Raw genomic sequence first — 23552 nt, 5'->3', positions numbered from 1 at the left:
AGAAGCGTCGTCTGCTCGGCGTCCGCAGTAGCAGACGATCGACAGAAGCGCGTAGCTTTGCATCCGAAGCCTCCCTTAATTTGTTAATGCTGCACGTTTCTGAGTTTTTTTAAGCGCAGCACATGCACCGAACGGCATTGGCCCCACACTTCCAATACGGTGCGCTTGTTATCTCGAAGAAGCTTATCCGCTCACGAAAGTCAAATTTAGAACAGACACGTGACAAGTTTAATTTTTTTTTCTTTTCGTTCTTCCTCCAGCGTGCGTTTGCGGAAAGAAGTGAAAAAACACTTGATCGCACATCTCTGTATTTCACGTTGCACGTTTGTGCTTTCGAAATGCATCCATAGAGATACACGAAACGGTATTTCCCTCCTGTCGACGTGAGGCGCCCCCGTGTGGCCAACGTTCGTGAACGCGTTTCTTACTTCTGGGTCCGCCTGGAGTTCTGGTTGCAGGAAGAGCGCGGTACGCGTCGACATTTTGCGAGGACTACTGGCGACGCCTCATTGGACGTGATCTCGATGCAGTGGACGATACGGCATTGGTACGTGAAAAGCGTCTCCTTCTGGACTCACGACGCACGAAAGCGCGACTTTCTCTCTTTTTACGGTCGTTGGTTGTACCTACGAGGGTGCACTTCCATATTGGAATATCGTAGTGGTGGTATCGGCCTTAGGGCAAGGGAGAGAGTACGGCTTATGAAAGCGTACGGAGGAAATCGATGGGTGGGGGAATCATGTGATGGGGGGGGGGGGGGGTCACGAGTGTGGTCGGTCACTCTCGCTCGATACACATATATAAGAAGTTCGTGCTCCCTTGCTTTACACGTTAGACCGCAAACATACACACCAGACCGCACAACTGATCCTCTTCTCAAGCCATCTTTGGAGAAGTCTTCGTATCGACGCTTCCAAGCCTTCCGAATCATGAACACTTTGGTGAGTCAGGCTGCGACGTTAACGTCCATCTTGCAATCATCATTATCATCGTCAGCACTGTCATCATCATCGTCTGTGTTTGCTGCTGTCATTCGTCTGTCCTCTGTGACGAACATTGTCCTCGAAGGAGAGTACAGACAGCGTAAATTTAAACGCGAACAACAAAGGCGCCCTTTTAGCATAATTAGGCAAGCAGTGATGTATGTGCGATCGCACGGTAGCAGCGGTATCTAAGCGTGCGACAACTCAGACAACGGCGTCAGAAAAGAGTGTGCGCTTTAGGGAGTATGGATTCCAGCCTTTGTTACGAACACAGTTAAAACTGGAAAGCAAATAATTCGCGACAAGAAGGCGTACAGTCAACGTAAATTTTAAGCAAGCAGCGTACCGTGCATGATCACTTGGTGGACGGTTTTTCTAAGCCCGAACAAATATTCCAAGTGCACGTTTTCAAGACTGAGCTTTAAGCCAGGTGTTACAAGTCAAGTCAAAAACTGGAAACGAGACAACCCGTGTTTGAGTGTATTTTCAGAATCAAACACGCTGGAATACATGCAGATACCACACGAAAGGAAAGCGATAATCAATTCTGCATTGCATACCCTGTAAATAAACTCAAATCAGTTTACAGAACTGCTATAGCTTAGTATTTTTCTAGAAAAAAATATCTGCAGCACATTCATTTGGGCTATAGTTTACAAACAACTTTAGTGGAGTATACATTCTTGTACACGGCATCTATTTTCTCAGTGGCTTGACAGAAAACGCAGGTGATTTTTTAAAAAAATTACCACACGACTAGCAGGGGCTCGCGGCTGGCAACATTAGTGCTTCAAAACGACCTTAGAACAAACAATCGGTGTGTAATAATATATTATCTTTTTATTTACAACCCTGTCGTCAGCTTCACTTCGAGACCGTAGCAAGTGGGCATACGATTACATGCCAATTAATGTTTGACGTGGACCTGTTGATTAATTCTAAGTATCTATAGCATGAGCGACAATTGTAATGAACAATGATTAAATATCATGTTAAAATTGAACGAGTCACGTACGCATATGCTTGGGTGGATGTAAACATCACTGTCCTTTAAAGCCAAGTAACTATCGCAGAGCTCTACTGAACTCGTAGTTGTATTTTTTTTAATTGGGCGATTCCGTTGTAGTAGACTTGCCTTGGCCCTCAAAAGCTGTAACAAGCCATCAAATCACGAAGAATTTTTTAAGAGAAAGTTTCGAGGATTCACACTGTAGGCGACTTTGCACAACTATAGTCGACTACAACCAAAATATTTATATATACATATACACATCCAAGGCATGACGGGGACGGAGAAAATTCGCCGGACAATAGAAAAAAAAAGTCATCTACTTTTACGAAACCACGGCGTGCGTGCCTTCACCTGCGCAAGGCAGGTGTGCTCTCTGGTGTATACGTTCAATCCATAATTAAATTATGAAGCTAATATAATTACTATGCAGATTAAAAACTAAAGGCTTAAAGTTTTCATTCAAGACATTGCGCTTGGACGAGCAAAAAATGTCAGAATGTTTTACTAAGACTATCAGGACGCTCTAACTTTGGGCCTAAAACTTGCGACAGAAATATGTGTCTGTATAGTGTAAAGTCAACAAACTTTACTACTGCGGCGGTCGCTATCGAGCACTTTCGAGATGACTTGAGTGTCACGGGACGGCTTTAACCTCTCCCATAGTAGAGTTCCTTGTGCTCTAAATCGTTACCCCCTCTTTCTACCCCCCCCCCCCCCCCCCCATAGTACCTCGCACGGGACGGCTTTAAGCTCTCCCATAGTAGAGTACTTAGTACTCTAAAACGTTACCCCCTTTTTCTAAACACAAAGCAGAGTACGTCGTTATCGAATTCTTTCGAGGACTCGTCTTCATGGGAGTTAAGAACATAGTACCTCGCACGGGACGGCTTTAAGCTCTCACATAGTAGAGTACCTAATACTCAATAACGTTACCCCCTTTTTCTAATCACACAGCAGAGTACATCGCTTTCGAGTTCTTTCGAGGATTCGTCTTCATGGAAGTTAAGAACATAGTACCTCGCACGGGGCGGCTTTAAGCTCTCACATAGTAGAGTACCTAGTACTCTAAATCGTTACCCCCTTTTTTCTAAACACACAGCAGAGTACACCGTACTCTAAATCATTAAAGTGGTCATGAAACGCTCGCTCTAAAGCGAAAATGCGAAGCCACCGGCGTCCACACGCACTAACTAGGTGACGTCATCATCAGTAATGCTTTGCCTATCGAGGAACGCGGAACTTTTCGGTACTTGCGAGTGCGTGAAACCGGGACACCCATGGGCGTTTTTTGCCATACGAAATCGGCACTACCTTGAACTCTGACGTCATATTAAGCAGCGTTCTTGTGGGACGCGGATCGCGTATGGCAGACGCCGATGAGCGCCTCATCCGCACGCTTGATATGCCATATATAGTTCCGCGTTCCTCGATAGGCAAAGCGTCTACGCAGGTCCACTCGGGCTGATGATATAGTTAGCGCATGTGGCTGCCGATGGTGTCGCATTGTCGTTGTAAAGCGACCGTTTCACGACACCTTTAACAACTTTTTCTACAAACACGGCTTTATGATCTCTCATATTAGAGTACCTAGTACACAAAGTCGTTAACTACTATTGCTAAACACACAGATGAGACGGACCTTGGAACACGTCCAACATGGTTTAGGGCTGGCTCACTGCTCCGCCCACAGTTGACTACGAAGTACTCGAAATCGCTAAACACTTTTGCTAAACACATGGAGAGCTTCTGTGTGCTTGAACGTTGCCGGGGCGACTTGTCGCTCGCTGGATTCCGTGCCGACCGGTTGTGCCCTCGTGATCTCCGACGTCAGCGTAGCTCTGGCCGACTGGGCTGGCCCTACGTCACCTCCTGACGCCGACCTCCGACGACAGTGTAGCTATGACCGACTGGACTTGCTCTACACCACCTCCTGACGTCTGCAAGAGCTCTCGCAAGTGGTGTCCCGTCCTCGGGCTCCTGTGGCCATGTTTCCATCTTTCCTATCCTCTCGATATGTCGTCACTCTCTGGCTTACCACCTCGCGCCTCTTTCTCTCTCTCTACACCTTTATTCCTACCCTTTTAATCCCTCCTCATCCCCATCCCTTGTGAGCTAGTGTTGAGGTGTCGCTCGCTGAAGCAGACAGTTACGGAACTCACTTTTCTCTTCCTTTCTCCCTTAGAACCACTTAGTAGGGGCGGCTTAATTTGTGCTCTCCCATAGTAAAGTACCAATCACGTACCTTTAATCTTAAACACCTTTTCTGAACGCATAAAAGTTCCCTTCTACCTGTTCGTGGAAGTTCAGGCAACAAAATTTCTAGCGCGGGAGGAGTAAAATATCCTCTGAAATAGAATCGCGTAGTAGCAGCGAATGCCGATTGTTGAGTACACAAAACTTTTCTGAACGTTGAGATAAAGAACGAAAATATAATATCAGCTCATGTCCTCGAGCACATGTGACTGTGACTGAAAGGCTACAAATTGTCACGGCACAATATCGACCACAAACTTAAAGTTATTGGCATTAATAATATTAACGTTAATATTGTGTCTAATTAAAAATCGAGCCCTGAAGTTTACAAATTGTCATAGAGAAACACAACTGTTCCACATGACCTGTCATCAGGCTCTCTTTTGTCGCCGTGGTGTGACGTTATTGCGCTCACTGTGGGCCCCTCAGCTCAGTAGAACAAGTGTGGAGGCATCGCAAAGCAATTTTAGCAATACATTGATAAAGAGTAGCTCCACGGGTGTCTTTAAAGGCCAATTAGCACATGATACTATGCACTATGTAACTCAATGCTCTTTCCAGTATTTCAAAGGCTCATCCTTTCTGGGAACCAGGGTCTCGCTGCAGTATATATTAGATGAGAAGCAGCTTTTACCTCGGAGCTGTGTCCGACCCTCAGTGACCGTCCGCTCCCGCACTGCGCATGAGCCAGATCTCCCCTTTCTCCTCACGCGAGGAGGTGGCAGAGCGCTGCCTCCTCTACGTTTTTCCTCTCCCGTGGATTTATCCGCCACAGCTGTGCGCTCGTATGTAATGCTGCACTCGCTCGCTCCATTGCACTCTCCTAGCAGCGCTGGGTGTTCACTTTGCGCAATACACACCGTAATACACACGAATGGGAGGGGGGTTAACATAAGCGGTACACAACGTATACACAACTCCAAACACAGATGAAACATACACGGATACATACACAAATGGAAACATAGTGAACACCAGCGCTGCTTTGTACCCCACCTGGTTTCCTTTAGTAGGAGATAGTGTAATTTATTGAACATCTGGCCTGTGAGGTCTGAGCTAGGTATGCAATACTTTTTTTATTATTCTTAACGCTAGCAGATCATGAGTCTCTCTGCCTGGTTTCTTCGCTACTGCAGGCTTTACGAGCGGAAATGATGCAGCATGGTTTAAAATTAACATGCGCTCGTTTTTGAACCAGTGTATCGTTGAAGGTTTTAACGAAAGACCTGCTGTAACGACGTCAGCATTCGTGTTAGTTAACCAAGCTGACCCCCCCTAACCAAGTTGCATCATCGGCCTTTGCCGCGTTTTAGATACAGTGTCGAACTATTCGAAACTTTGAATACCACGTATTCGAAACTTCGCATAGTATTATTCGATTAGGTACTATTCTATTCGAACTCGAACATTCAAACATCCTTGAAGAAAGTGTTTTCGAACCACTGTATAAATGCGATCACGGGTGAGTTACTCACCTGATCTTGCGAAGGAGCATTCGGAACAACCGCTTATATTGTATACGATTGGGATCTGAAGGAACTTTCAAGGAAAAAAAAAGGATTTATCACGAATGATAGACGAATGTCCTCTTTAGGCACAAAATAGTCATTGACCTCAATCTACTCGAGCAACACCCGAGCTAAATTGAAAATGAATCACGTTATCAGTCAGAGCAAGATCTGAACATTTTGAGACAGAGGAGACAAATGAGGTGATACAACTGTCCCTGTTTCAAGATTTCGTGCTGTTGCTGTCACGTTGCCTATCCAGAAATGATAAAATTGTCAATGCGGCTTCCGGTTGAAGCTACCTTGGAAGCCTCCATTGAAGTTCGTGCACAGTCAATACGCCGTGAGGGTTTTGCAGTAAAACTGATAGCTGGGTGGATTGGCATGAATTCACGTTTAAAAATTTTGGTAGCGCGCACAAAAGACGGAGGGACAAAGAACAGATAAACGAGCGCTAACTAACAACTGTTTCAATTCTTGAAGATTACTAACGTGCAAGAACCACTGATCAGCAGAGAGCACGTGCTTATCAAGCATAGAGCGTGGGAATTAACCAGCATAATCATCATCAAGCTTTTTATGCAGCTCGATAATGACTTGTCAATTACTAGACCGTGATTTGATAATGTCCTGACGATGACTTTGCAATCACTGAACTAAGTACTGACGATGACTTGATAATATATTTGCGATGACTTGTCACTGACTTGACGATGATTCGGTGAAGCGGTGACTTTTCAATGGCTTGACAGTGTATTGATGACGATGATGATGATGATGATGATGGTGGTGGTATGAGGAGTTTAACGTCCCAAAACCACGATATCATTATGAGGGACACCATGGTGGATGGCTCTGGAAATATGGACCACTTGGGGTTCTTTAACGTGCACCTAAATCTGAGTAGACGGGCCTCAACCATTTTCGCCTGCATCGAAAATTCAGCCGCCAGTGCCGGGATTCGATGCCGCGACCTTCGATTCAGCAGTTGAGTGCCATAACCATTGGACCACCGTGGCGGGGCGTAGTGAATTGACGATAGACTAGATGAGTCCTTGACAATCAGCTGACAATGTGTTGATGAATTGACAGTGTTTTAAGAATATTTCACGGTGACTTGGCGATCACTTGACATTGTATTGGGGATGATTTCACAATTCATTTACGATCACTTGGCACTGCTTTGACCATGACTGGGCGGTCTCTTGACAACGTGTTAACGATCACTTGGCACTGACTTTACAATGACTTGGCAATCACTTGAAGACGTACTGGTGATCACTTGGAAGTGTATTGACAATCACTAGATTTTAAGCGGCTTGATGAGGGCCTGACCATTGACTTGTAATTGATAATAACACAGGTCGTCCTCACTACTCTTTCCACTCTCGTGGCCGCTGCTTATGCCGGCGGGCTGGTTGCCTATGGCTTGGGAGGCGGTCACGGTGGCTGGGGCAACGGCTGGGGCAACGGCTGGGGCAACGGCTGGGGCAACGGCTGGGGCAGCGGCTGGGGCAGCGGCTGGAAACATGGCGGTGGCCTGAGCGGGGTCGGCCTCGGCGGCAGCGTGGTCCTGCTGAACGGTGGCCATGGCGGGTACGGCAAGGTTGTGGCCGGACCGTCCTTTCTCGTGAAGACCGTGCACCACGTGAGCAAGCTCAGCGGCGGTGGCGCTGTGGTCGCCCACAGTGGTCTCGGAGGCGGCTACGTCGTGGGACCCCTGGTGGCCGTGACGGTGGTGGGCAATGGCGGAGGCCACGGTGGAGGCTACGGTTACGGCGGCGGCTACGGCCACAAGGGATAAGCCGTACGGAGCTGAGCGAGAACTAAAGGTATGTAGCGCCTGATTGTCAGTATTGAGAAACTTTGATAAACCGCACCGACAGTAGCAGCGCTTTCTTGCGCCAGCCTTTTACCAAGATACGTTAACACGGTAAGGACGTACGGTTTGTACCATGCTGCTCCTCCTTTCTCTCGCGTTGTTCTTTCGCTACTTCCGGTTCCACGTGACAGCGCGTCCCCAGAGTGGCAGGTTTCTCGTTTACCACGCGTAGGCCGAGAGGCAATAATGCGGCACAACAGCACCAAGCTAACTTCTGAAAAAAATCACAGCATATCCACGGAGTGAATGATGATTGACGGGGCGAAGCGTTCGTCACTCCGTCCGTGCTTTTTTCCGCCCGTTCGTTCTTGCTTCCGTCCGTCCATTCATGTGACCATGGGTGCATCCATTTTTTCGTGTGTCCCTCCACGCGTCCATCCGTACGTCCGTTCTTCCATCTGCCCATCCATCCATCCGTGCGTCCGCCCCTCTGTATATCTGTGTGTCCATCGGTCCATCCGTCTATCTGTATGTCCGTCCGTCCGTCTATCTATTGAACACTCCAAGTACAGCCATCTCACATCTTTTCATCATGTATTGATCATACACAAGTGCCGCCATCCAGTGGACATTATAAGGACCACTCTTTTGGGTATGTGCCACCGGTGGCTACATACACCATCGGGGGAAGGGCAGACCCACACTCTAAAGAGCTTCGCCCCTAAAAGCAATTCTATTGGGGACGTACGTAAACCTTTGCCAAAATTAGGAGCGGCAAATGCACAACAAGCGAGATAGGAGGAGCGGTACGGTAGTAACATACTGAATTTACATAGTGTATTTCTGTAACTTGCTGGAAGACTCGAACAAAAGGGATACGTAGCGGCCCCGAAACGACCATATTTTGTTTATATTCTTCCGAACAAGACGAGCTTGCGTCTCTTTCGTTTCTTCAATGAATCAACCTCTCCTATGACGAGTTTTCGTAGGACCTTGAACTACGTACCTCCTATGTGGGACAATGACAGTACACCGAACGACGCGGGACGCCGACGGTCGAAGTTGTTTCGATGAGCCATGTTTTAGCCTTAGAATGTCAGAGACAAGGACAGCACTGATGGATGGTAAATGAAGTCGGTCGGCTGCTTTACCAAAGGCGTATCCAGGGATATTTTTTGAAGGGATTCAACCACAACGAGCGCATGTGTGCTTGTATACACACACATGTAAAAGTGGCATATGGGGGGGGGGGGGGTCTTGGTTAGATCCAAGCTCGTGAGAAACACTGGGTCTGCTGACTTTTGATCATCGCTTCTTGATTAGGCCCTGCAATCATTACACACATACAAATTACGTCAGCAAACACTGCCCTGCCTATTGTTAGTCAAGGCTCTTGAGAAGACGTGCGCGAAAAGCTATAGCGCAGCGCGCGGCCTGGGAGTTACAACCAATTCTCATAGTCCGCTGAAAATTTCTCGCTCTTCTCTCTAGAAATGACGCCGTGAACCCAAAGTCCGCTGCCATTGGCTGATTTGAGCACCGTCAGCTGCGTAATTATCGTGTCCACCACGAGAGGTCCCGACGTGCATCGCGATAACACTGAAAGAAACGCGCGCTTTCGATGATATAAAAAAGAATAGTTCCCAAAGTCATGACGCCATGAGCGATTCATCAGCGAGACTAAAACAGTACCTAACTTAATTCTTGCTTTTAACTTTTCATTATAAATAACTGCTACTTGAAATCCATGTATCAACTATAGCGTCTACGTATAAAAACTACAGATATGATTGGATAAATTCATCCACTGACCGGCCACTCCCCTTCATTTGGTTATGAAGGACGTCCAGAAAAAAACAAGCATCACAAAAATGCGATGGCGGAAATAATGTCAATGACCAAACAAAACTTAAAGAAAAACTACATTTCGGCATCCGTGAGGAAGCCTTGTTCACTATCCTTGAATGTGAAGAAGCCATGTTCCCAAATGATCGGAAACAAGGTACGGAAGTCGAAACATCGTTTCTTTTAAAACGTTTATGCGGTCGGTGTGTACTTCCTTCCCACCATGTTTCATCCCGCGTCTAGCCGGGTTTTCAGTCGAATTGTCGATTTCGGAGTCGTAACGCGCGCTAGCGAACGGGCGTACTTCTTTCTCTCCCCTGCCCTACGCCACAAAAAATTATCCCGGACTTTACCCCAATTCAGACTGCAAGTTCTGTACGGTAAGGAAAGCGGACCTTAACCACATTATGTGGCAATGTCGAAATCACTCCCCTCCCCCGAGCCTTCGTAAACGAAAAAGTGGTAAGGAGCTGTGGGAGGCTGCCTTGCGCATCTACAACCCTCACCTTCAGGAGGCTATCCTGAGGTGGGCTGGGGTGGTAGAGGCCTACCGTGAGTAGGATCCTTCGCCCTCTGGCAGCCCCCTTTTCTTAAGATGGGATAAATGAAGTTGTTTCTCTTTCTCTCTCTCTCTCTTTCCCCCTTGACACGCACCTCCTCCTTTTTCCCCTCTCTGCGTAGACTTCAGCACATTCCTTGGCGAATCCCTGGCCGAACATGAGAATCGACGCGATCGGACGCGTCTGCACCGAGCTCCGGAGTTTTCCGATGTTTCAGTAGGAAGACGTGCCATAGCTCAAGATTTCTTGTACGAATGGTTTCTGCAAATCATACCGGTCCCGAGGATACAACTTTCCGACAGATATTGGTCACAATTTTCAAGTAAGCTTTTCATCTTTTCACGCCACGCCGGCAAGATCCGCCACTGGACGCCTAAGCCTAGCGACGCTACACCGAACGCCGCTGTCGCGGCCGCTGGGACACTAGCCGACATGGAAATCGAGGTCGACGGCGTCGAAATCTCTCTCGAAGAATGGTCAGACGATTCCTGGACACCACCTCAAGGTTTCCGAGCCCAGGCGAAACGTCACCAGGCACTTAAGCAACAAGCCCAAATGAACGACGCGCAAGTAAGCAAAGCCCCCAAAACTCCACCAACCCCCCGGCCGCCGCCGGAACTGAAACGCCATCCCTTGCCAAGACTGCCGTCGCACACGTACCACATCGTGGGACGCCCCAAGACACCCATTGACCTCACGCGCACATCACCCGGAGACTTGCAGAGAGCACTGCTTAAAGCGGCATCTCTGTGTGACCTGGACCCAGCCAAGCGTGATCAACTACGCATACACCCAAGGAATAACACTTTCACCGTTAGTGTGGCAACCACCGACCGAGCAATCGCGTACCAACGCATCACATCAATCCTCCTCGGAGAAGACCGGCAGATTGAGCTACACATGTACGCCCCGCCACCAGACGACGCGATACGAGGCATTTCTTTCTACGCCCACACGTTCCCCACCGATGATGAGACGCTGAAGGACCTTCAAGACAGCAACCCTGACTACCAAATAGTAGGTGGCCGACGCATGGGAAAAACGAAGAATTTACTTATAACGCTGCTCGGGGACCACCTACCTAGATGGCTTCTACACCGTGGAGGTCTCATTCGAGTATACCCTTTCCATCCCAAAGTAGACGCATGCTTCAACTGCCGGAAGACCGGGCACCGCTCCGATGTGTGCCCTCATCCTAGGCGCCGACGCTGCCCGCGTTGCGGAGAAGACCACGAGCCACCGCCGCAAGGAACGCCACCAACATGCCAAGCACGCTGTATCGTCTGTCAAGGAGGACACATGACGAACAGCTCAAGATGCGAGTACCGCTTCGCCAAAAAGTCTGAACCACTTAACGCAGCACAAGCAGGAAAGACGCTACAAACCGAGTCACCAGCGACGCAGCAAACCTCAAATGACGATAGCCCGCCTGCCTTCGACGAGCGTAACTACCCCAGTTTCGGGACATCACAAACGCCGACGAAACGCGACAGCCGATCGAAGTCACGATCTCGCCAGGGTCAAGCAGCCTCCCACTCTAGGTCCAAATCAAGAACCCGATCATCAAGTCGCATCCCACATGCTGATATATCCACCACCAAGCAACCCTAGTGTAGCATGGGCGCCAAGCGCAGCGTCTCCGCTGCCATCATCTCCCCCGCAGCCATCGAAACCGTGCGCCTCAACGCATGACCCGCTCGTCAAGGAACTTACGCAAACAATCAATGCGTTAAAATCCCAAATGGCGACGCAACAAGCTCAGATCGAAGTGCTCCTTGCGCAGAACCGCTCCCTAGAAAGTAAACTGGCAAAGGCCAGCCAGTCCGTGCATAATTCAACTCAACAGCCCCAACCACCCGCAGCAGCCAAACGCAAAGCAACGACTTCCACGGAAACGCTGCAATCCGAAGAGGACATGACGGCGCGAATTATTGAAATGGTCAACGCATCCGTTGCTGAAGCCCTCCGCACGACAGTCCAAACCACGGTCGTCAACGCCGTTCGTGCCGCCGTAACAGAAGCCTTCGCAACCGTAGACTCACGCCTAACGAACATAGAGACACGGTTCTCAAACATGGAAGCCACCGTAAACAACACCGTAGCCGGATTAGAAGCACTCAGAACTGCCACAGACACCAGTTTTGCAGTAATCAAGCAAAGCATGGCCAGAGCACCAGCTATCACACGCAACCGAGTGACCTCTCACTCTTCCACCCAGCACAGCGAACCCACGACGGCCTCAAGTAATGCTCCAGCTGCTGCATCATGGCCAGCACCCACTTGACTATATGGCAGTGGAACTGCAGGGGCTTTCGTAAAAAGAAAGCCCACCTGCAGCTACTCGTACAAGAAACACAACTGCCCAATTGCCAAACGCCTCCAGACGTCATCGCACTACAAGAAACAATGGCTTCTGTCTCACTCCCTGGATACATCGCTTTCCAACAATTCACCGACTCGCACAACCAAGAAGCCCCAAGTACAGGCACGCTCGTCCACAAGAGCCTCACGGCGAAACAACACGACTTAGAATTCTCGGACATTCCACACACGGTCGTTGAAATTCTTCCGCGAAAACGCTCGCACCAATCAGTCTTCATCCTCAACGTATATTGCGCACCCCGGGCACGCGCCGACGACTTCAACCTGCTCTTCCAGAAAACCACATCGCTTTCTCGAGGCGCACAACTGCTTATACTGGGCGATTTCAACGCCAGGCACCCTGACTGGGGCTACCTGCAGGCGAACAAACGAGGCAAGAAGCTATGGCAACTCGGTCAGGACCTCCGGCTCACTCTACTAAATGACCTGCAGCAGTCACCAACCCGCATAGGAAACAGCGTGTGTAGGGACACGTCACCCGATCTCACATACTGCAAGAATATTGCGCAGGCCAGATGGGAGAACACCTGTCAACTCGCTGGTAGTGACCACTACATCATTGCCATCCAGGTACAGACGTCCGCTGGCAAGAGAGTACACAACGCCCTCGCTCAAATCACGGAGTGGCCAAAATTTAGAGACATCCGTGAAAGTGAAGCCCCAGAACGCATAACAAACCTCAAGGAATGGACAGCCTCCCTAAACGACCACGTGCGACGCACAACGCGCGAAAGTAAAGCAGCAGAGGAAACGCCTGCCACAGACTCTCGTCTTCTCCACATGTGGGACGCACACGCCAGCCTGCTGCGCAGATGGCAGAAGCAGCGCTACAATAAGAAATTGCGTCGCCGCATACAGGCCCTCTCTGAAGAAATTGAGCGACACAGTACCTACCTCGCCCGCCAACAATGGGGCCAGCTGTGCAGCGGACTCAACGGACAGCTAGGCAACAAGAAGACGTGGCACCTGTTACGCCACTTACTGGATCCCGACGACTCGAAAACAGCCGCACGGCACAGACTTAAGCGACTTGTCCACCAACACCCCGGATCAGACGAAGATCTACTAATTGAACTGGCGGACAAATACATCAACCAAGCCCATCAACCAGCGACACCGTTACCACCCTATGAAGGTAAACCAAATCCAACTCTTGATGCCGACATCACAGAAGCCGAAGTGTATGCAGCCATTCTAAAGCTTCGCACAACTTCGGCACCAGGTCCAGACGGCGTCTCGAACAAAACAATCCGCAACCTAGACGCAAGGTCAGTAACTGCCCTTACTGAATATTTCAATGACTGCTGGCATGCCGGAAATATACCAGAAGAATGGAAGCACGCGAAAATAGTGTTTATACCAAAGCCCGGAAAAAAGGCAGACTTATCAAATCTTCGCCCCATCTCGTTAACTTCATGCCTTGGCAAACTATTTGAGCACGTGGTCTTGGCTCGGCTAGAAACACTTGCAGAAGAGCAAGACCTTTTCCCCCCAACCATGCTCGGTTTTCGCGCCCACTTATCTACTCAAGACGCCCTCGTACAAATCTACCACGATTTGTTGAAAGACCCCGTACGCGCGGGCACGCGAGCAATGCTAGGCATAGACCTACGCAAGGCGTTCGATAACGTAACACATGAAGCGATAGCCCAGCACTTGGCTTCAACAAACCCTGGGGAACGCATTTACAACTACGTGTGCTCTTTCCTCCAAGGCCGTACTGTGGAACTTTCCCTGATTGACAGCAACGCCACGAAGAGACTTGCCCTATCCAACAAAGGCACGCCACAGGGAGCTGTTCTTTCACCTTTCCTCTTCAACCTTGTAATGAGCCAACTCCCACAGTTACTAGACTGCATACCCAATATCCGACACACCCTATACGCGGACGACGTGACGGTATGGACCACTACTGGCTCCGACGGACAGATCGAGGAGGCACTGCAACGTGCTGTGGACACAGTGGCCGGATACGTCGCGTGTGCAGGTCTCGAATGCTCAGTGGAGAAATCTGAACTCCTCCTTCTTCGTCCTCCTGACTACCGTAAGGTTAAACACCCGCCACTACCAACCATCACTCTCAGAATGGCCGGATCCGAAATACCGATAGTGCAGCACATGCGGGTACTCGGCCTTCACGTACAAGCCGGCAGGGGCAATACCGTCGCACTAGAGAGGCTTGCGGTCACCGTCACTCAGACTGCCCGTCTGTTAGGAAGAATCTCCGCGCGGAAACACGGCATGAAAGAAAAGGAACTTCTCCAGCTGTTAAACGCCTTCGTAACCACAAGAATAACTTATGCCTTACCGTACCTACGACTCCTCCAGGCTGAAAAAGAAAAAGTAGACAGACTTATTCGCACAGTCCACAAGATCGCTTTGGGCCTCTCCCGCACCACATCGACCATGCACCTCCTCAGCCTTGGAATTCACAATACAATAGATGAACTTATCGAGGCTCACCGAACTGCACAAATTGAACGATTGCGTGGTAGTAAAACCGGAAGATGGATACTTCAACGAATCGGAATTCCCTCGTCACCAAGCGGACAAGACTTGATCTCGCTACCGCCTCTCCTCAGACAGCGCTTCATTGTGCAGCCGCTGCCGAAAAACATGCTGGCCGGCATTCATGACGGTAGACGATCAGCCCGCGCCAGAAACCTTCACAATACCTATGGTACGAACACAAAAGTGGCTCACGTCGACGCGGCAAGCTACCCAACCCCCAAACAAGCCTTTGCAATCAACGTCTCGTCGAAACGTACCCCAGTCGATATAGAGCCTACCACGAGGTGCGCCGGCTCCATACGCACACAAGACCCAACCGAGGCCGAAGAAGCTGCCATAGCACTCGCCGCAATGGCCGGTTTTGAAACAATTATCAGTGACTCCAAATCTGCTATCATCCGATTTGCCCGGGGCACTGTTTCCCCAACCACGGCGCGCATCCTCCGTCCTCTGCCCCGAGCGGCACGCAACGCCTCAGGCGACACTACTGCCAGCAGCACCGACGATGACGATCCTCGTTTAATCCAACTCATCTGGGTCCCAGCGCACGCAGGAAACCCGGGCAACGAAGCCGCCCACAGACAAGCTCGAGGACTCGTATGCCGAGCGGTGGGCCAGACTTCGGACCACGATATCGAAGCAACTGAAGCACTCATCACCTTTCACGACATCACACAGTACTACAAGCTATCAAGGCAAACCAGACCACCCCCGCACCCGGAACTAAACAAAGCTCAACAAATCACTTGGCGGCGGCTTCAAACGAACTCATTCCCTTCCCCGTACATATACAGGCACATATACCCTGCCTTATTCACATCTACGTGCACCCTTTGCAAGACCCAGACCGCAACCTTGGATCACATCATCTGGGGATGCAGCAAGGACCCTCCCCCACCAAACCTCCTAGGACAGTCACCTTCAAGTGAGGCCTGGGAGAGAATCCTCACGACCACAAGCCTGGACACCCAGCTCCGGGCCATCAAACGCGCTGACGAGGTGGCGACCAGGCATGGCCTGACAGCCCTCGCCACTTAGGAAACCGTCAGCTGCCTTAATAAAGTTGTTTACTACTACTTGGCGAATCCCTGTGTAACTTACTAAAACTTGCCGGGCCAGTTGGTAACTCGTGATGTTGTTAGTAATTAATTAACGCAACACTCAAATAAAAAAAGAGATGGCGTAAAAAAAGGGTGTCTTTTTGTCTCACAACACTCTTCATCTATTTCGCGTTCCTTTCCTCACATTATCGCTGCACGCCAGGCACTTTCAGGTGACGAACGACGTGCGAGTTATCAGCGTGACAGAGCTCTCTTGATAAGAAAGTGGCCAGCGCCGAGTTTGCAAGAAGGGAAGCCTAGACATAACTGATGGCGATTATTGTTGTGGGACAAAAAAGGACAGGCTTTCTACTCAATCTCTTCCTTTTTTTTCTTTTTTAAAGACGATAGTCTTTCTTGGGGACCTTCGACGGAAAAATTTGGGTCTGTCTGTATGTCAGTGCATTTGTCTGTTTGTCCGCCCTAACGATCCCTCAAACGGCACAACCCCATCCGCAGCGCCCACCAATATTGTTCAATGTTTAGCGTTCATAGTTGTGCGATTGTCAATTATAAAGCAATTATTGCGCATATCTGAGGCGCCACAACAACGCTTAGACGTTCTCTATGTCCGCGTTTATACTAGAAGAGGCACACACAAGTAAACCTAAGGAACGTAGCGTTTATTCGCGCTGCGCTGACAGTGCAACACGATGCTCAAAAAGGTGTTTCCAACGGTTTGCTACGACGTCACGGTGGTGGCACCTGCCCGTCGCTTTGCGTTCTCCACCTAATCAGCTCCGAGACTGGCGCGCATCTTTCTTTGCGGGCTGCACGCCTTCGTTTCCGAAGATAACTGCCAGATGGCACTTGTGTCTAACGTGCCTCGATGCGCTCGTTCGCCTACGCTACACGCTCGAGGCACTCTAACGCAGCGCCTGCAGAATACCATTCACGGATTTTCTTGCACAGAACATCAAATAAACGTTTTGTTCACTCTCTCCAGACGCAAGACTATCGTTTTCCGACGACGTTAACAGTGTAACACGTAGATTCGGGCCAATTTTTTTCAAGAGAGAACTTTGGAACTACCTCGAAACATTCGCACAATCGCACATGCGGAAACACACCGCATGCAACGCTCAGACCGCTGTGTGGTGCGTGTGTTAAGAAAAAGTGTTTAACGATTTAGAGTACTATAGTCACTCTACTGTGGGAGAGCTTAAGGCCGTCCCTTATTTCACATATCCACATGGTAGACGGCTTGATTCTCCTCTGATACACAAAGGACCATAAATTGTTGTGTGAAACCGTGCGTGAATGAGTGTTTCGAGGGACTTCAAGGTTGCGCTAAATTAGGTTATGAAGAATCTCTGCCTGTAACTCAGCTAGTGCTTGCGGGATTCCAAAGGTTTCTCTTTCCTTTTTATTTTATTTTTTAACTCTTTTTTTTCATTCTGCGGCAGTCGATTTTAAAGGCAATCAACTCCTTTTACGAAGCCATTCAATGATTAAACCGTCCGTACGACGTTCTCGGGGTGGTAATTTCTTTTTTGATAATTTCACGTTTATTTTGAAAGTTTCGCACTTTCCACGATCACCGTTACGAGGACAACGTTGCGCGTTGTTTTATTTTTTGTTTTTATTTTTTTTTTCACATGCAGACATCAAGACGGTGGACAGACGACACCTAGCCAGCGGCGCTGTGATCTCCGCACAAGTGAACAGGAAGAAATTATTCAAAAATAAAAGAAAAGAATCAAGTCATTTTATATACCTCAGGAAACGCCATTTACACGTTTGGGCAGGCGAATGCCCTCTGTACAATGTGTAAATAAAGAAAGCATTTTCTTATTCCTAAAATCGCTTTCGTTCATCTCTTTGTTTATTTACAAAGCCGCCACAGGCCTTAGCAGGAGTATAGTGTATATGAGGGAGGGAGGGAGGCATTATAGAGGGCATAATCAGATTAGTTGCATCAAAACCCGATTGTACGTGTTATAGCAAAAAAATAACGTAATATAATTGTTAGCAACTACTAAACAAAATGCGGCAGAGATACTAGTTTGCCTTATTCAGGTAGAAAGACATACTGTATTGCCTTTCCATCTGGCACATCTATTTTTTTTTTCGATTGATTTCCGAAGGGCCAGCAAGGCCTGTGCGCCCGCATTGAGTTACGATTTGGTCCCAATGAGTCACTATTATTTTGCTATATTTTAAATAGAGCTACGTTAACGTTGTGAAGAATCGATTGATATGTGGGGTTTAACGTCCCAAAACCACCGCATGATTATGAGAGACGCCGTAGTGGAGGACCTGGACCACCTGGGGTTCTTTAACGTGCACCCAAATCTGTGCACACGGGCCTACAACATTTCCGCCTCCATCGGAAATGCAGCCGCCGCAGCCAAGAACGTTCTGAAGAAGCATGCAAACAACTGCACAGCTGTATTGTATTACATTGTACCGGCTTTATATTTCGTTCTATTGTATTGGTGAATATGCCATTTTGACATGTCGTACATATCGTTTTTTAAATGTTGTTTAGTACGGTTTTGTATGGTATAACAACAGTAACCCACCTCTGTAACGGCCTGAAGGCATAAGCTGAAACTAAAATTTTAAAAGTCGAAATGAGGCACAAGCTCCCAGGGGCGTAGTGATAATTTTTTTTCGGGTGGGGGGTCAATTATTATTTATTTATTTATTTATTTATTTATTTATTTATTTATTTATTTATTTATTTATTTATTTATTTGTTTATTTATTTATTTGCAAAGTAAAGCTAGCCTTAAAAAGGTTGTAAGCAGGAGTGGGGATACAAAGGTGAAAGAATATAGCAATACTACGCGAAGAAAAAAAACTATGTTTGTTCGTGCGTGTGTTTGTATGTGTGCGTGTATATATCATCCACAGCAGCAGCCACCTGGCTACGCCCACTGCAGTGCAAAGGCCTGTCCCATGATCTGCCAATCAACCCAGTCCTGTACTTTCCTTTGCCACGTTATACCGGCGAACTTTTTAATCTCATCGGCCCACCTAACTTTCTGTCTCCCATGCGTGCGTTTGCCTTCTCTGGGAATTCATTCAGTTACCCCTAAGGACCAGCGGTTATCCTGCCTACGTGCTATACGTGCCCGGCCCATGTCCGTTTCTTCTTCTCGATTTCAAGTATGATATCCTATACAATTGCAGGCACCGAAAGCTTTCTGCTCGTCACTTGGGTTTCACACAGCCTCCGGGATCAGCTCAACTTTGGCCAAGCGAAGACGCCGTGTGATGAACGTCATCATGCACGGCACACATTTCTGACGTCATGATTGTGTCACGAACGTTTGCTATTTGCGGCGTTATATGATTGTCACACGCTGACGTCATCGCGTGAAAAGGCTCGTTTTGTCGGTATACTGTTAGCGCCAATGGCCGAATCTCACGTTTTGTGAGGCCTCTAAAGTCGACGTACTTGGAAAATTTATATACACTATGTACAAAAAAATTGGCAGATCATACGTACAGTGGCAATCGATGATATGCGAAGAACGATTGAGAAATATGGATATGCCACTTTGAAATCAGCACAATTAAGGTTACGAGGCGGAGGTAAATGATGCCGTACATGACTGCCGTGTCATGATTATCACGTTTCGAAGTGTCGTCTACCTTCGTCATCTATTCACGTCACGTTATTGCAAACTTAGTATATGTGGAGCTAGCGAAACGGCCGCGAGAGCGTGGTATGTTGTCATGTTCTTACATGACACACGTGTCAGGATTATCATGTTTGACCAGTCATATACTTTCGTCATCCATTGACATCAGCCAACACCAAAGTTTCTATATGTGGAGCTAGCAAAATGGCCGCGAGTGCATCATGAAGGGCCCAATATACTCCAATGTAGCGTTGACACGCGCGCACACTGGGCACAGCGATGCTGCGTTATCGAAACGCGAGCATCCTATATAGTCCGACGCCAGGCGTGACCGGCACGACCTTCGTCCGTCGGCGCAGCTCAGGGGCGACCAAATGCGACATGCTGCATTTCGCGCCGATCTCGCACGTCTGTCTCGCGCTTCCCTCTGCGCGAGACAACACTGCGCCTCCCTCTTTTCGCGACGGAGGGACGCCGGGCGCGCTGAAACGCGCATGCGTCAAAGCGACGCAACGCGCCTGCGAGTATTATGGCAGGAACGGCGTCTGGCGTGTACAGTGTACTAGAATAGCCTATTCTAGTACGGTGTACTAGAACAGGGAATATAACAGTGTAATAGGGTATTCTATTGCCAGTACAGTGTACTAGAATTCTACTACACTGTACTGGCGTGGCAACGCCGGCGTGACGCGACGAAATCAACACTGGCGAGCACGCACATCATCGCGTCACGTCGAAATGTATTGGCGCCTTCACTGTGGCATGTAGTCATGTTCTCACATGACACGCATCTCATTATCATCATGTTTGCACCAGTCACATACTTTCGTCATCCCTTGACGTCACGTAATACCAAATTTGGCATATGTGAAGCTAGCGAAACGGCCGCGAGCGCATCATGAGTGTGGCATGTAGTCATGTTGTTACATGACACGCATCTCAAGATTATCATGTTTGCACCATTCGATAAACCTTCGTCATTCATTCACATACCGTAATACCAAATTTGGCATATGTGAAGCTAGCGAAGGTTAGGTGGGCAGATGAGATAAAGAAGTTTGCGGGTATAAATTGGCAGCAGCAAGCTCAGGACCGGGTTAACTGGCGCAACATGGGAGAGGCCTTTGTCCTGCAGTGGACGTAGTCAGGCTGATGATGATGATGAAGCTAGCGAAACAGCCGCGAGCGCATCATGAGCGTGGCATGTAGTCATCTTGTTACATGACACGCACGCCATGATTTTCATGTTAGGGTCTGCCGCTTGTGTTCGTCATGCAATCATGTAATACCATACCATCTTTGCAACATGCCATGTGAACGAAACCACCGCAAGAGCTGCAGGACCAGGAAATGTAAATCGTGACATTCATGACATACAAGTCATGATTTTCAGGTTATGACTAGTCAAATGTGTTCTTCTCACAGTCATGTTATGTCATATCAAGTTTGGTATCGATACCATTATCGAAACGCCCGTAAGAGCTGAAAGTCATAGGCGGCTAGATTAGATAGATAGATAGATAGATAGATAGATAGATAGATAGATAGATAGATAGATAGATAGATAGATAGATAGATAGATAGATAGATAGATAGATAGATAGATAGATAGATAGATAGATAGATAGATAGATAGATACGCTCAAAGTCTCTGAAGTTCGCTAAGAAATTCTTCGCATATAATAACAAAAATTCATGAGGGTTTAGAAAAAATTATTAACGATTCAGAGTACATGGTACTCAACTATGGGACAGCATAAGCCGTCCCGTAGACCTCACATTTCATGTGTGTTTTAGAAGAGTGTTTAACGATTTGGAGTACTCTGCCATGGGAAAGCAGAGAACTGTCCCCTTACAGTAGAACTGTCCCCTTACAGTAGTAGGTAAACAGTAGGTAACGATTTAGAGTACGGGGTACTCTACTATGGGAGAGCTTAAAGCCGTCCCGTGGGCCTCAACATCCTGCACAACCACAGGAGATAGCTTGGCCAAACAGACTACTAAATTCAACGCATGACAGCAGCGGTGTCGACTCAAACTTCACACTTTCTAAAGCCCTCATAGCAGTTACGCCCAACACCTCTGTTTTTTTTTACAAAGTATCGGCAGGCAACAATTCGATGAATTCAACCATGGAGTACATTCCGTCTAGCTTGCCTCGTAGCGTACTTTTCTATATTGAAACGCATGAAATCGCAAAAAGAAAATACGATAAAGCATTGTGTCCACACACATATTCCATCATGCTCGCCCTGTCGCTATGAATAACGTGTCGCCTTCGTCCGGTCGAAGCGTCAAACTTTAGCGTCTTGTAGCGTAAGCCAACGTTACTAGAACCTGGTTCTAGTAACGTTGGCGTAAGCTACGCTGGCCGAGGTTTAGCAGTTTCGCGCAAGGAAGTTAAAAGAGAGAGAGAACTTCTGTAGTGGAAATTATCGCGTATGAACGAAGCAGCCATACCCATCGTACGATGGCGGCTGCGGCAGCCATCTTACTAGGGGTATGTGTGTAGAGAAAAAGTGGGTAATGATTTAGAGTACTAGAGGTACTCTACTGTGGGAGAGCTTAAAGCCGTCCCGTCGGCTTCACTCGGGATGAGTACTGCCCTATGAAAAAAAAAACATAAACACGATATTCTACGAAATGAACGTACAAGACCGAAGAACAGAGATTGAAGGGTATGTTCAGCGACTGAGTGAGGGAAGTTTATTTTACACTTAACTTGTACATACACAAGCTAAACATCGAAAACAAGTTAAGACAGTGTTTGCATCTTACAAATGAACACCAAAATCTAATTGATCACTGGGTATCCAAATGGTACAAGTCAAAGGAAAGTTAAAATGAATCGAGGTAATCACAATTTAAAGGATAACACTTATGCATGCGTACTAGAGTGGGTGCATGGCTAATGCGGGACAACTGAAAACTTCAGCTGTACCTCTCTTACTTTGAAGAAACGTGTGTGCCATCGTCAAGGGAAAAGTCTCTTCACCGTGCGTTTCCAGCCGTTGATCTAGATTCCACACAATGAGCCGAAGGAGCGTTTTCCTCGCACGCTCAGCGAGTTTAACGTGGCAACCTTTCCTGGCCACATAGTGGTCAAAGTGCGTCTTTCGGTTACCAGTTTTTCTTTAGTAAGCCTCGAATTAAAGGCAAATTTTATTGGATATTGAGTCACCGATACTCGTCTCTGTGGGTTATTTCATTAGAAGCAGCTGTCTTTTAATTTATGATTGACGTAGCCTTTAGACTTACAGGTCAAATCCACTTGATGTCTGAATGGGCACCACCAGAAAACAGCATGTGTTCGAGATCTTTGGAGGGCAAAAGCAGGCTTCGCCATTGCTGGCAAAGAAAGCATCGCAGGAGCTTCCACTCCATGGTTTCGCGTGCACACTGGGAGACCTTCTGCGCAAGCGCGAGGAGCAGTGACGTCACACAGCGCACAGCTAGCGCGCCCTAGTGGTTCGGCGCTTGACTCACGCGAGATCGCTCGCTTGCTAGTCCCTCCGTTCATCCGTGGTTGCTCCGTCGGTTCACACATGGTTCGTTCGAACGTCCGTCCCTACGTCCATCCGTGGGTCATTCATCCATCCATCCGTCCGTAGCTCACGTTACGTATATCCTGGGCTAGCCGAGTTAAGCCACTGCTATATTTTTTTTTGTGTGTGTGTGTGGCGTACAGTTAGCGAAGAATCTAGCGTATAGACGAATACGGTTGTACACAACTACGCACCTCCAAGGTGCGTAGGTCTCCTAACTCTTCATGTGTGCCGTTTTCCCGATAACTGATGCACTCTCGATCACGGGTGCATCTGCGGCCAGCCATTCCTGTCAAGACAATGCGATGTTTTCTCGCAGTCACTTTTCGTTTCCCGCCGCAACATTTTACTGTTGGCTGCATGTAAACGGATGACCACCGCTGTTGCCCGTGAAATTAAGGCCCAAATACCGGCATCCACAAAAAAATAATAATAAGG

At 48.1% G+C, this 23552-nt stretch overlaps 1 protein-coding gene across 1 annotated transcript; it reads left to right on the top strand.

The window, feature by feature from the left end:
• The first annotated feature begins 843 nt into the window (after window positions 1-843).
• Window positions 844-17752, top strand: LOC119180107 (uncharacterized). Its single transcript, XM_037431246.2, has 3 exons — window positions 844-941; window positions 7120-7588; window positions 17581-17752. The coding sequence occupies exons 1-2, from the start codon at window positions 930-932 to the stop codon at window positions 7558-7560; spliced, it is 453 nt and encodes a 150-aa protein (XP_037287143.2). The 5' UTR covers window positions 844-929; the 3' UTR covers window positions 7561-7588; window positions 17581-17752.
• The last annotated feature ends 5800 nt before the right edge of the window (window positions 17753-23552 follow it).

Source organism: Rhipicephalus microplus, chromosome 7 (assembly GCF_043290135.1).
Source record: "Rhipicephalus microplus isolate Deutch F79 chromosome 7, USDA_Rmic, whole genome shotgun sequence".
Taxonomy (NCBI): Eukaryota; Metazoa; Arthropoda; class Arachnida; order Ixodida; family Ixodidae; genus Rhipicephalus; species Rhipicephalus microplus.
Note: the sequence above shows the minus strand (reverse complement) of the source record. Positions and strands in the feature narration are given on the sequence as shown.